The sequence below is a fragment of the Helicoverpa zea genome, chromosome 1 (assembly GCF_022581195.2).
Source record: "Helicoverpa zea isolate HzStark_Cry1AcR chromosome 1, ilHelZeax1.1, whole genome shotgun sequence".
NCBI lineage: Eukaryota > Metazoa > Arthropoda > Insecta > Lepidoptera > Noctuidae > Helicoverpa > Helicoverpa zea.
This window is the reverse complement of record NC_061452.1, coordinates 5,125,853-5,140,695: the sequence shown is the minus strand read 5'-3', so window position 1 is coordinate 5,140,695 and position 14,843 is coordinate 5,125,853. Positions and strand designations below refer to the sequence as shown.

The 14,843-nt window shown below is 36.0% G+C and overlaps 4 protein-coding genes across 4 annotated transcripts; all 4 read right to left on the bottom strand.

The window, feature by feature from the left end:
* Window positions 1–167: 167 nt before the first annotated feature.
* Window positions 168–2,682, bottom strand: LOC124630775. The gene is made up of 6 exons (XM_047164776.1): window positions 2,392–2,682; window positions 2,078–2,175; window positions 1,705–1,852; window positions 1,265–1,357; window positions 847–1,004; window positions 168–372 (listed from the first exon to the last, which is right to left on the bottom strand). Exons 1-6 carry the CDS (start codon window positions 2,444–2,446, stop codon window positions 181–183), a joined length of 744 nt encoding a protein of 247 aa, XP_047020732.1. The 5' UTR covers window positions 2,447–2,682; the 3' UTR covers window positions 168–180.
* A 2,133-nt stretch (window positions 2,683–4,815) lies between these two features.
* On the bottom strand, window positions 4,816–6,315 carry LOC124633010. Its single transcript, XM_047168091.1, has 3 exons — window positions 6,011–6,315; window positions 5,590–5,758; window positions 4,816–5,053 (listed from the first exon to the last, which is right to left on the bottom strand). Exons 1-3 carry the CDS (start codon window positions 6,288–6,290, stop codon window positions 4,888–4,890), a joined length of 615 nt encoding a protein of 204 aa, XP_047024047.1. The 5' UTR covers window positions 6,291–6,315; the 3' UTR covers window positions 4,816–4,887.
* A 425-nt stretch (window positions 6,316–6,740) lies between these two features.
* On the bottom strand, window positions 6,741–8,090 carry LOC124646089. The gene is made up of 4 exons (XM_047186135.1): window positions 8,030–8,090; window positions 7,441–7,953; window positions 7,132–7,300; window positions 6,741–7,013 (listed from the first exon to the last, which is right to left on the bottom strand). Exons 1-4 carry the CDS (start codon window positions 8,088–8,090, stop codon window positions 6,773–6,775), a joined length of 984 nt encoding a protein of 327 aa, XP_047042091.1. The 3' UTR covers window positions 6,741–6,772.
* Window positions 8,091–9,138: 1,048 nt separating this feature from the next.
* LOC124631446 lies at window positions 9,139–12,932 on the bottom strand. Its single transcript, XM_047165848.1, has 5 exons — window positions 12,847–12,932; window positions 11,879–12,034; window positions 10,958–11,047; window positions 10,484–10,822; window positions 9,139–10,394 (listed from the first exon to the last, which is right to left on the bottom strand). Exons 1-5 carry the CDS (start codon window positions 12,917–12,919, stop codon window positions 9,220–9,222), a joined length of 1,833 nt encoding a protein of 610 aa, XP_047021804.1. The 5' UTR covers window positions 12,920–12,932; the 3' UTR covers window positions 9,139–9,219.
* Window positions 12,933–14,843: the final 1,911 nt, after the last annotated feature.

Genomic DNA, 14,843 nt, shown 5'->3' with positions numbered 1-14,843 from the left:
TTTTTTTAAATATAAGTTAGTACTTGGCTAATATCAAACGAACGAAATGCTGCTTCACTTTGTTAGTCAAGACTGTATGTGTTCTTCCAAAGTAAATTTTAACAAGAGAGAAAAATGTTATTGACGGCTTAATGTCAGGTAAGGAAAAATGTAATACAAAAACAAGATTAAATTAATAAATTAAATATATTTGACACTATTGTTGAATACAGGATGTTGGGTGGATGCAGGGACATTTTCAGTAACGGGATCATACACATCGCCGTTTAGTTGCGGAGGCTCATTTGCTCCTCCTCCAGTTATTTGATTTGTATTTGGCTTCGTAAGGCTAATTCCACCGAGACCCAAGTCCATACAATCGAAGTGAAGAATCTAAAAAGCACAAAAAGATTTATTTCATATAATGGAATCTATGGATATGGAACTGCTCAGCTCAATAGTGGAAAATGGGGACAGAAGTACAGAATCATTCTTGATTGAATTCTATTGATGAACTACCCATCTAAAATGCTTGAGGATTTTTTTTTGCACCAAATTAAAAAAAAAGATTAGTCGACTAAAATAAAAGTTAATGTATTTAGTTTATGAAAGCCCTATACTAGCAGGCAGAGCGCGAGCGCGCGCTTTTTGGTTTTCCTTTTTTAAGTAACTAATTCTAACTTCCACAATAAATAAATAAAAAGTTCAACAGTGTACAACCACATAATATACCAACAACTTTTTGAATTTAGTAATATTTTGTAACCCACTGCATAGACGGTAAAGAAACAACGAATTAAAAAGATTTATATCTTTAAGATATACCTAACACCCGCCAACCAGAAAATCTATATAAATGAAACTTACCAAAACTGGAGCTTTGTCAACTCGAGTGTCCCAGTCCATGCAGACATGCATCTTAGTGAAGTCGATAGTAATGTCGAACAGTCTGATGCACATGTCCAAGATGTTGATGGGCACGTAAGGAATCGGGATGGGGATGCAGAACGGCGGCGGGTTTGTTGCTGTAACACGTGAAAATAAAGTGAATGTGAGTATTCAGGTAGGTAAGTACTATTAGACATAGATTCTAAGTAGCAACCGTTAGTTAGATACCATAAGGCACAATAATTTTGATAGTCCATCAGGAAGTATGGGATAGGTAGTACCTACATAAGGGACGTATAAAAGGAGACCTACATAAGGGTTAAGAAAAATATCATCATCATCATCATGAATAATGATGTTGATGTACCTAAGCGATTTTTTGTAGATAAGAACTTACCTGAATAGGATTTGTGGAAAATGCTCTCGTTGTTCATCTTCACGTTTAGATCCAAGTATCCTTCTGATGGATCGAAAGTCAGCTCAGCACAGGCTGTAACAAATAAAAGTAAAATAAATCAATATCCATCATCTTCAAATTCGCTTATTCCGATAGGTCCACTGTGTTTTGCTTTATAGTACCTATGTGACGTTGTAGAAAAGGAGCGAGGCAGACGTATGCCGCTTCAAAGGACCCGTGAATGTTATTTCTTAATAGCAGCGTTAAGGTACGTTTTGAAACCTAGTATGTATTTACATGACACTCGTGACACCATGTGCAGTCGCTCTCGGATATCGACCGGTTTCATGCAGTCCCTGCAAGTGCGGCCGGCAGTTGCAGTCAGCAGCTATCATTCAAAACGCACCTTTATCTTTCTTTTAATATGTACCTATACGTACTTTGCCTGTCGAAATTGAAAGCTGGGATACGCATTCCGGAACAGCAGTTGCACTTGAGTTCTTCGCACGTGCACTTCCCACCTTTGAAGGGAAGTCGCAGACGCCATCCAGGCTGGTACCAGGGACGAGGCATCATTTTTCTAATTGTCTGAAAATTAAGTATTATATAAATATTGAATTGATGCAGTTGGAAAATGTGGAATATGTGGATTAGGAATACAAAACAAACAATATATTGCAGTACCTTTGTGCTATTCATTTGTTTTTTAAGCTGTAACATTGGTTCATCCAAGTTTAAAAGAAAAACAATTGCCAGTTGTTATGCTTTTTCATCTGATAGTGAATACCGCACTTAATTATAAATAGCTCTTACCGTATTCGAATCGATGTCATAGTAGATAGAAAAATCGGTAACATCCATTGAATTGTCTTCTCTATTGTTGAAATGCCGGTTGGTTCTGGATGCATAGCCTAAAAAATAAAAGGAAAAAATTAACGAACATTCCTGTCCAAACAACTCATTCTTCGGTTAACACAGTAACTTATAGAGGTAATAACCGTAACGCAATGTAAATTAAGTCTCAATCTGATGCTAATAGGAAATTGCACGACATCGAATTCTTCGGATTCTCAAACTAGATTAAATCGCGCCTGAAAACGAACAACTTAAGATAAAACTTCACTTACCTGAACCAAACGCAATAACGCACAGAACAACAAACACCGCAAGTATTTTCGTCATTTTGAATAAAGTTCGTTCAACTCCACAGCTCTAGGGACCAAATTCAAATGATCGGTTTCCGATACCCTATGTCGATACTTCCAAAGGTAAATCTGTATTTGTATGCAAGGTATGCGATGCGCGAGCACAACTGACTTGCGGTACTTTCTAGAGAGAAACTCCTGCGCGTCGGATCGATGCGATACCACCACTGTTCGGATAATGGCTAGGTATTTTCACGTATATATTTTCACGCATGTTCATTAATGTGAAAATGAGTAATGATGCGCATGACAAATATATTGTTAAGTGTGTCTAATACCATAAAAGTTATAGTGTAGTTCTGACCTTTGACAGACATCAATCTGTCTGGTCGGTGCGTTGGCTGCTGAAAGCTATTTGTTATAATTAAATTCTTAATGATACCTATTTTTAATATTTGATGTTCTACCTAAACATTTTAAAACTGAAAACTATTCAGCTTCATTGTTGACTGATTTCCCAGAACTTTTAACATTCTATTGTTATCTACTTAAGAGATAGCCATTGATTAACCATTTTTCAGGGCTAAGGTATAAACAGCCTGCTCGAAGGTCTAAAACTTGGAGTCTCCACTCTATTGGGAAAACTGCACTATTATACCATTACCTAGATGTCGCTAAGGAAGTAGGAAATAAATTTTGCCGGACCAGTAGGACCTAACTCATTCATGAAGAATGCATCTCTTATTGGCAGCACCTTTTTCTGATCTGTGGTTCCTACATATAAAATTGTGGCTTTGTCTTAATTCTTAAAATAATGTCTTGGCCCTGCCAAGAGCAGCTGCTCTTTTAACAGTAGGGAGATAGGTCCCTGTCTTTTTTCTTTCTTAATAAGTAGGCATCGTTCATAGCTGATTCTGACTCTTTCTACCTTTTATCTTTCTCCTTATATATTCAAACAGGATGCTTTTTGTCTAGTGCTTCCCATGGCTTAGGTCCAAAGTTAGAATTATTTTCTGATTGATGAAATATACCTACTCTCCTACAACCATCGAAGACTTGACCTTTCTTTCATTTTAAAATCCCATTGCCAGTCACTGCAGAATGCATTTTCTATTTTATTGCTTCAACATTTATAGTGTAATCAGTCTATATGTAATCTAAACACTAAAAGCTGTCGTTGAATTATTTATGCATTGGTACTAAATGGGCTTTACGTGTCTAATTGGAAATCAATAGGTACGTAGAGCTTTCTGTAGACAGTGTCAAGTATTGACTATTGATTAGTTCAAATCAATGCATTAAAATTCTTGCGTCAATACAGTAAAGGACGATGGGCGTTTTGGTACCCTGTCCAACAATGTTGATTCTAGTACCATTGCGTAGGTCTTGGCAAGCCAAAAAATGTTTACTATGACGACTAGTCCCAATTCCTTGTCCATTTCGCGTGACATCGTCTAATAGAATGTATAATGTTCATAAATCATCAACGTAGATGTAGTTCTTAAATCCAACTGTATTGAATAAAAACTGGTAAAGTAACAAAAAAACAAGAATTTGGCCTTCTTAGAATGTTTGCCTGCCCACTGCTTTAAAAAAAGTCTGTGTGCAAACCTTTGCAGTTCACGCAGAATATAGCTTATGTATTTGATGAAAGTCTTTCAGTATTTACAATCAATTAATGTTTAATGATTATCGTGTTTTAATAACAGGTTTTTTTTTATTTCATATAATGTGTAGGTACATGGAAGCCAGTATGTTTAAAGATAGTATGTAACTAAAATGATTAGTTGTGTTTTCAGAAATGTTTTGAACTTTTGTCAAATCAGATGACGATTGTGTTTCCGTAGTATGACTCCATAGACTATTACAACCTTTAGATTATAATAGAGTGTATCTCAAACAATTTAAGATGTCTATTAACTGAGTTTAAAATTATTATACTGACGACATATGCCTCTTAATGAATTTGCATATATGGATGACATACTTGTTTCCATGTCGATTTAATTTTTATCGTTACTCGGATCGGACAGCTAATTGAGGCAAGCCCCATAGTTTTTATTATTGTTCACGTAAATACCTTTCTAATGATATATCATACGTTACTGTTGGAGCGGGTACCAAATCCCATACAAAGTGCCCATTGTCCTTTTATCAGTCAGCTTTTTACTCCTTAATGTTTTTGATTTCACAAATGTTACTTGTATGGATCTTTTTAACTACATTGATTTACTAACAGTCGAGTTATTTTTATCATTTCTGCTTATAAGTTCAAACTCAGGTACTTAAACCCAATAGCTCAGCAACACGATCCCTTAACATACACTTAAGTTCGTAAGTAAACAAAACACCAGATAAATAACCAACATTTATTTTAATAAATAAATAATATAAATAATTAAAATCAAAAACATAACATAAAAACTTGTCATTGAATCAGGTAGAATTACCAATACCACCATCATCATCATCATCTCCTTATCGGTCAAACAGATTCAATATAGACCGCACAACGTTTTCGTCATAATCATCTATGTCTTCGTCTCCGGCATCGATGACTGCATCCACTCCTCCCTGAGGGTCTGGGATAGGTATCCCGACGTCTTCGTAAGGTTTAACCATCGCTATGCCGTTGGCACCCATCCTGAAGATAAAGTGGCTTGTTAAACAGGGGTATTAGAGAACAATGGAAAAGTTTTCTGGCGGTTTTCTGCGATATAGTGGCCTGGTTTCAATATACGCTTTTGTCTTAGAAATTACTACAAATGTCATCTAGAATTTTTTTCAAGGTTTGAGTATGGCATGGTATCAAGTATATAAGGACTATAGCCTTTCTCAGTTACCTATCAGTAGGTACCTATCCTACAAAAATATCAGCAATAAAGTATTCGTTTTTAAACGAGTATTATTTATCATTTATCATCCTTACTTACTGAGTTCATAAATGCAATGAATACTTAAACGTACAAGTTCAGTTACCCCAAAAAAGTACCTAAAGAAAATATTTGAGTGAAATTGAAGGTTCAGTACAGACCTAAAAATGCGTCTTATGATTTTTTGTATCAAGGTTTTTGTTTTAGATGCATCTTACAAATCTATACAGCCGAAGTCTAGAATTTTGGGATCATAGAAAGTGATTAAAGTTCTTTTGCTAAGTGACGTATAACATGTAACGCTTACCGTAAGCAGTCAAAAGCGAAATTGAAGAGTTCAAACGACCGCCAATGTCCTGTCATTGCCAAACAAAAGTGAAAGTTCCTTCCTGGGAAGAACACGTTGTAGAACTTCGCGCACACTTTCAAATTGTTTATCCTTGGTGGGCTTATGCATATTGGTCTGGGATTTTTGCCTGAAAAACATTATAAGGGTTCTATCAATAATATAACTCTAGATATAAATGTAAAAATAAATGGAAATAGTCATAAAATTACTTCTAAAAAATGGGTTCAATGTACCATATACTTTTATTTTTGTTTTATTCTCAGTTAAATTATTGTCATTATCATGATAGTGATCAATTTATCAAAACTAGAAAAAACAACGGTCAATGTTCTTATTACAACAAAATTTGCATAGTTCAAAATTATAAATATTGGCTCACCTGACAAAGAGTTTTCATAGAGTATCCTATTGTTGAGGGACATGGCCACATCGAAAGCAAAGTCTCCCGGGTGATATGTAACTCGCATACAAGCCTTTTGCTTCAACAAATCCATGAAGTAGCCAGTACAGCATTTGCAGATACCCTTGTCACAAACACAGCGTCTGTTACTCTCCGTAGTACCATTTTGGGCACTCTGCCGGGACGCTGCACGCGGGAGCATCGATGAATTGCTTCGCAACTGATCAATCATCAACAAAAAGTCGTCCGGAACTTCCATGCCATTCACATATCCAACTTTTGTTTTGTTTACATGATCTTCTAGCGTAGCTACAAAAAACAAAATTTCACCATCAGAATTTAAATTATAAATTCTTAAATTAACATAAAAGATTGAATAATCTTACCTCCTTGTATGTTTTGTAGGCAAAATATTACCAATAAATAAATCACTGCACACATTTTCCTTGATTTTGTGACGCGAATCTCCGCGAGCGGCTATCGTCTGAACAAGCCAGGCACTCCAATTCACATGCACAACAGTGAACCGGTTCAGCAGGGGCAGAGAAAGATCTGTTTATCTCATTATCTATACTTTCACGTGGACTTTTAGATTTATAAACTCACGACAGAAAAATCTGATAAAATTCTCAGTTAATTTATTTACATGTTTAATTGGTAACAATAAATAGTCTTAACTACGATATAAATAACTTGTACTCTAAAAAAATACTGGTTTGTAAAGTTATGAATTACAATTAACTAGGAGTCGCCGTCAAAAAAATCTCCGAAAGCATCACCGATGCCATCGAATGGACCATCGTCGTCACTTGAGCCTCCGCCTCCAAATAAACCGTCTCCACCAATAACATCGCCCACAGCGTTTTCCAAGAAGCCCCCACCGTCATCGTCGTTATCAGCATTGCCAAATAGGCTGACTGGCTCGGGTCCCGATGAAATAGGCCTGGGCTTCAATCCTGTCTGAACACCAGATGCCCCTAGTCTGTAAATAATAGATGTGCTATTAGTACTTATAAGGCCGATCAAAATGCAATCCAGGTTTTATTTTTACGTAATTCAATTTGTAAAAGATATGACGAACTCATATTTTTAGTACATACCTGAAACATCTGAAGGACGCGGAATAAACTGGGAATCCACCAATATCTGCATTGATGTCTAAGCAGGCGTGAGCATTCCGGTTTCTAATTTGAATATTGGATATTTCGGCACAAATACGAATGAAGGGAGCTCTTCGTGGATTGAAGCATATCGGCGGCGGGTCGCTGGCTGAAATCACTTTCTATTAATATCTTTGTCTTTTCCATTGTTTTAAAATCCATTACATAAAAACTTATTTGTATTCGACGCTACACTCCGAAACAAAAGAAAAGAAACTTTCTTAAAGCCATGTTCATTTTCATTCTCACCTGAAACTCGTCGGCGTACAACAGTGTTATTATTGACAGTCATCCTCACATCGAATACAAAATCTTCTGGAACAAAGGTGATGTTTCCACACGCTTTCATTCTGATGCGTTCCAGTATGGCTCCCGTACAACACCCGCACTGTCTACTTCGACAAGCACAAGGGAATCGAATTACTTGACCAGGAACGTCTTGTGTAGGCTGTTGGGTAACTACTTGATCTTGTAGTACTGGACTCTGTGTAACAATTGGTGCTGCAGTTGATACTACCGGTGCTGGATCTTGTAGCACTTGTGTCACACTGGTATTCTGAACAACGACAGCGTCGGTAACAGTTGGAACTTCATCTTCTATTTCATCCTCTATAAAATCATCATCTTCTTCAACGTTGTCATCTTGAACGTTTATAGGCACAGTGATCGTTACAGGAGATTTTAGTACTGGAGTCGGATGCAGGGCTTGTCTCCATATCGTTTGTGGTACTCTGATTTTAATTACTTTATATGCTTTATCACCTGTAAATTAAGAAAATATATAGGTTTATTAGAAGCGGACCTATTTACAAAAAAATCGTAGTCTAAAAATACTTACCCGATCCTAAACGGCAAGTGATTAGCATTAACAACAAGAACAGTTTTATTGCTGGGCCCATTTTATAAGGAGAAAGGTAATGTTGAACAGTTAAGCCTGGCTCCTCATTACGGATTGTAGGCGTAGCAAGTAACCGGGAGTATTTAACTGTCGACCACTAAACATTGAGTGTTTATTTTAAGCTGCACAGTCACTGATAGGAACAAGTTTTAAATTTTAATGTCAGTTCAAGAGAAAGTTGAATTTTAAAACTATATTATGTTGCTTACTTTCAATATGGATACGTGAAAAGAATTTATATTGATACAATATATTAACATTGATTGTTTAATGTTATTGCAAATAAAGCAATGAAAGTGATTGTGCAATAGTTATGGATGATTTACGAATATCCTTAGACACGGATAGGTAATGAAAAACCATAATAAGAATGAAATAATTGTAATAGTTTATGTGACACTTTATTAATATCTTGATTGAAATATTGATAGTGGGCAGCCGAAATGCAAAATTTATATTGCGTTGGCTATGCAGATATAAATTAAATTAAACGACAGAAGAACGTGAGCATGTCTTGTCTAGGTAGGTACCGATTGCATTTAAGCCCATTTAGGTATAAGCTTAATTCCCATATATCAATTATCAATTGAATCACAATATTATTTTGTTAAACCTCATTCTTAGCTCATAAATGGTATTTTACATTATACTTGTTATGTATTTTTGAAGCGCCTTTTGCGTACATACTAGCAATAATATGTTCGGCTTTGCTACTATTACTACAAAAGTAGGCTACTTAATTTACTAATTGTATAAAATGCAGTATTCGAGGTATTATGATATCGAACTTCCTTCCAATATGATTGAACTAACGGATAGCATTAGAATTAATTTATCACTTATATAGTATTTCTCACACGCACTTTCTAATGACAGATGTGAACGAATCATTACGCTGAATAACGTCCATCACAATACAGCAACCTTTTTCTGTTTGAAATACCGCTTAAGACTAATTTTGGGAGAATACAAATAAATATAAACGTTTAATTGAAAAAAATTTTACTCATTCATGCAAAATAAATAATCTCATACAAAATGTTTTGCTATTTACAACACACACAATAAATAAGTTAAGTACGAAAAATAAATAATTTCTAGAGCTACTTAGAACTAGCCTGACTGTGACGTCATACTTGTGACCATTCGCGCATCATTTTGTTCTGTCTTCTCCTGTCTCTTTTGTTCTTATTGTCGTCAGATTTCCTCACCATTAAGGCCACGTGACTTATAGTATCAACCAAGTCATCGTATTCATTACTCTGTTCTTTTTCACCGTTTACTTTCGTGTCTTTGTTGTCTCTATTCTGCCTTTTGTTTTTACCAAATATTCCTAGTTGATCACCCACAGATTCTCCAATCTGGCCGAGGTTAAGAACGTCCAGATCATGGAGGTTGAATTGCTTGTTCCTGTTTTTCTTTTTGGGTAGGGTGAGGCCTTCATAATAGTTATCTGTGACAGGGGAACTGAACTGGTAATGATGGCCTCTAGTTTCATCTCCAGTCATCGTTTCTCTCTCTGGCATAGTTTCAGCGGAGTCAAGAGTTTGAACAATTTGAATCATGTCGTCATTAACGGCTTCTTCGGACGTAGGAATGAAAGATATGGTCGACGGCGTTTTGGGAGTGATTGTCAACACTTTCTCGTATTTATCTGATTCCTCGTCTTTGTTCATCATACTTGAATCCTTTGCGTTATTTGAAATCATTGGAGTGACTTGCAATTCTGATAATTGACCAGTAATATGCGCTAATGACATTTCTAGTCCTGGGTCTTCAAAATCAGTAACACTCTTGGCTGTAGTTGCTGATAAAATTGGAGTTTGATTCTCAGATATAAAAGATACTGGTGCTATGGATTGCTCTTGAATGGTACTCATGACTGTACTACGCTCAGTTGATTGGGAAGCGGCAGTTACTGAACTTGGTGGACTAACAGTAGTGGTTATTGACGTGAGGATTGATGTTGTAGTACTTTCTGTGGTAGGTCTCCTGGTTGGCCTCCTGTTCGGTCTGCGAGTTGGTCTCCTGTTACCAGGGGAAGGTTTAACTCTGACTGTAGTAGTACGTCTTGGTCGTACTGTTGTAGTTCTGGTACTAGGCCGTCTTGATGGCCGACGTGAAGGCCGAGGACGTCTAGTAGTAGAAGTGGTCGTTATAGACGGAGCAGGTGCTTGTTTCTTCTTGTTTTTGTTCGATTTTTTCCCACCAGTCGATCCAAACAGGTCTCCCAATATGTCTTCTCCAATAAGACTGAAGCCTGTGTAATCAGCGCTGTCTACGTCGTTGACGGCGTCGAGTGTGCCTGAAATGTGCGAATAAAATTATTAGATAACTATGACATAAGCATTATTTTTAATTGTAAATTGATTTTGTAAAGCAATCAAGACCTACCATCATCGTCATCGTCATCGTCGTCGTCGTCATCATCGTCATCTTCCCCAGCACCAAGCCCGAATGCATCATCATCTTCATAATCATCATCATCGTCGTCTTCAGCTTTTTCGTCTTGAGGTACTAACGGCAATGGGTCAGCTGGTTCAGAAGTCACACCTCTTGGACCAAACTTGAAGCAGGATACTCTGACAGCTGCTTCAACTGTGCTCTTTGATTGCAGTTCTAAGCCGAGACAAGCTCTGAACTCTTCACCAGCTCTGGCGATGTTGTATACTCTTCCACAGAATTTGGATACACCGCCCGGCAAAGGCATGCAGACGGGGCTGGGTTTACGGCCTATAAAAAAACATAATGCCACATTTAAGTATTCTCAAATAAAGTCTTCTTTGTAGGTCCACAATTTAAGGTTAATGGGAACCATAAAAACCGGAGTTCCTAAAAATCAAAAGTGAAAATACATAAATAACTTACTCGAAAGAGTCCGGTTTGTGATGACCTTCTTTCCGAAACTCAACGACACGGACATCTTGTCTCCGTTGAGGTACATCAAGGAGGCGCATCCTGGAAATTTAAATTATCATATAATCATTATCTACAAAGATATAGTGAAAGCTATCATTATTTGGATTGTAATCATTTCCTGTAAAAGTTATGTAGGAGCTGACTGGAAAATTTCTATTCACAACAATTTCAATTTTTTTCTATTTCTAAAGACCTGTCTAGGCGGCTGGTTGACGCTTCTCGTGACCAAAAGGCTGGCTATTACCTCGGACAAAGGATCAGCATGGCCATCCAACGAGGTAATGCTGCCAGCCTCTTGGGTACGCTCCCAGTTGACAGCGATGGGGATGAATTTTTTGACGCCTTTTAGATATAGTGTATATATATATACATATATATTTTTTTTATTGTTCTACTAGGAAAGTTTTTTTTCACAACATAATTTTGTATGCTACAAAACTATCTCGTGGCTTGGTTTCATAATTTTTAACGTAATTTCCAAAGGTAAGATCCGGAATGTTGCAAATGAATGAGTCACACAGTGCGTTTATTATGTTACGGATTTTACAGAAGATGGCGTAACTGTGTGGTGAAAGAACGTATATTGTTCATTTTGTGGCCATGTTATGGGTATACCATATAGGTAAACAAGTAAGTTTTTGATAGTTTTGGCAGAGTGTAAGTACAATAGATATCTGTAAGAATTTCATCAATAAAAAGATAATCTTGAATGGAAACGGAAACAATCTTTTAAATTAGAACATTTCTTGAAAACATTAGGGGAGCATACATCTAAGCACATGTCTATAAAATATAACGTTACCAGTTCAGTCAGTCATCGAAGGTTCATCAATTCTATTACACTATAAATAATTATGGTCTACTCCATACCTGGTCCATGCAGTTCAACGACGGGCAGTCGGAACTCGCGGCAGCAGTTGCAGTAAGCCTCCACGCATTTGCAGTACTTGTTGATATTGTTCTCATCGATCTTAATGTCGTCATTTCTGTTCTGGATCCCTTTCTTCACAGTATTATTTTCCCTCCCTAAAAAAAACAATCGATTTATATAGGGTTGGGTACTCTTTTGTATTATAAGATGAATTTGCTTTAGGTATAACTTCGGGCGAAGATGTTGGCCAATCTTGAAGGTAATGGGACCACCCCAATAATTGCATTTAAATTTTTGTCTAAAACATATTACAATTTTGATAAATATTGTCTTCGAGGCGTGCTAAAAACGTTTTGTAATTATTGTCTACAACACAAGACATTTTCTTTTTGGTGTTGTCTGTTATGCGACTTTTACTAGTTATAAAGTTGATTGATACGATTTGTTTTTCAACTTGCTGAAGATTGATTGGATTGGTGTTACAAAAAGTTATGAGTTATTACAATCTCGAGTAATTGCTCTGAATTAATCGAGTGACATGAATATTGTATTAATTGAGTGACATAAACATTGTAGTAAATTCATATAATTTGACACTAAAATTATACTTAATTTCTTAATCGAGTGACGAAAAGAACTTGTCAGACGGACACATCAGTATCATTCAGTTAGTTTGTACATCTCGTTGACAAAAAAAAAGTATCAACAATGAACACGCTACTTGATGTTTTTATTGAAAGTCGTTCAGTACAAAAAATTTGATGTCCACCGATCGTCGACTTTCACAGTTTTTTTAAAGATACCTACAATGTATTTGGCTTACAAATGTTGATGCGTTTAATTGACTGTATAAGTATTTCTGTCAAGTTGCGGACATGTTAACAATCAATCAATTATTTAGATTTTTTGTACGTCAACGGTCGGACGTTTGCCTAATGTGAACATGAATAGTGAGTGATATACTTACGGACACTCTTTGACGCGGCGAAAGCTAAGAGTATGAATATCAGAAGCAACTCGAAAACCAGGGAGAGCTTCATCTTGAAGACTGGCTCCCTGCCTGCAAATGTTAAATACGATAAATTGGATGACATTCTTTAAAAACTTGCAACAGAACTCGTATCTAATAACCAAAAGAAATTATGTTCTATACAAATATGTGAATTTTTCTTGAATGGGTACTTTTTTTAAATGAATTGTGTGCACAAGTTTCCTAATAAGCCATATTTTAGAGTAATTTTCAAAGATAGAAACATATACTTTTTTGTTAGAAGCGAACGCGTTGAAATCTTTTCTACAACGAATCACGCCTGCTTGCCTCTATGCGCATTTGTGTATATGTTTACATAAATGAGCATTTTTATTGCAGCAATGCGTATTCGCAAACATGATTAAATTTCAAAAAAATATACATATTTACAAACATATTTAAAAAAATTCTTAAAAATGTATACTCGAAAAAACATTTTTTATTAAATTTCTACTCCTACTATTTAATTATAAATAAAAATAAACTTACCTTCTTGTATAAAACTTCAATGCAAAAAAAGAACTAAAATTCAACACTACAAATCTCAAATCAACACCTCGTACCACATCTAATAAATAAATACAACAATATTATCAAGAGTTCACACTGTTCGGATCTAAAAACGCAGACGACTCCGGAGTAGCAACCACACTGATTTGTTGAACCACCGACTGGCACCCGGAGAAATGTTCAGTGACGTATAACAGTGAGAAAGGAAAACCGCACCTCTCTTTCTGCCTCGAAGGATGGGTGAAAGCCGAGACGCACTTGGTCGCCTATGTAGAATTCAGTGTCAAGCAAAGTCGCCGGCCAAAGTGTTATTGTATACGTACTTGGGAAGGAAATGAGCCAGTTATGTTGAGCTTTTTTTTTTGGCTGCGAAAACGATTTGTTGGGTTAATTGGCGGATATAATTGTTTTTGTTTTGTTGTATGTTTTTGTAATTGTAATTGTTTTACGTAGTTAAAAACTACGATTTATTCATTCGTAAAGGCTTCTTTCGTAACAACGTTTGCATATGAATGAATATTTTTGTGAGTACAAAAGTGGTACTTAAAAAAAAATAGGTTAAAGCTAACATTAAAATGCCTCGTAATTAAAAACGATACTATCATCAATATTCAAATGCATTTCTATGGAAATTAAGAAGCTATGGTTGTTTCTAAGAAATGAATTTCTTTTCTCCATAACTTCCAGAAACGTCGTACACAGAACGTTGCTCTCGAATGTAGTAGTGACGGTACGCATTGGCGTAAATAAATATAAATAAATGTTTTGGGTCTCATGTTTTGAATTTTCAAAACTCTGTTGGATAGTCTTATTCTGAATAGAGGAAAAGAAGAGACGCATGGTTAACATTTTCTATAAGAATTACAAAAAAAATCATGACATTGGTAACACAACTTAGCCTAATCCGATCGTCTTCTCTGCCAAGAAAAGCTATGGCAGATTATTATAAAATATACTTTACTTTCGTATTTTTTTATTTCTAAATACTATCAATCATCCTCATATTTTTGCCATTATTTTCCTCAAAACACTAAATCTGTAAAAACCATATCACAACACCAGCTTTCTTTACACCAATCCACAACATCTATAGTAAACCCGTCTGGTCGGTCACCCGGCATTTGGTCCATGAGTGGTCACTTTCCCGAGGAGAAAGTGGCTGAGTTCGAATGTTACCACTCTTGTTATTATACGTAGCCACGTGTATGTTAACAGCCATATGCTACTTTGTAATATATGATAGGTATTGTGTAATGTGTATGCGGATGTAAGATTGTTGTGTGTTGTTCAGTTTGTGTTTAGATTTGAGTATTTTGGTAAACAAAGCAGTTCGTTGTTGGAGTTAACTTTTGATAGAGCCTGCTTAATTGTATTCCAAAGAGGTTTAATAGGAGTAACTACTTTCATTTCATTAAGCAATATGA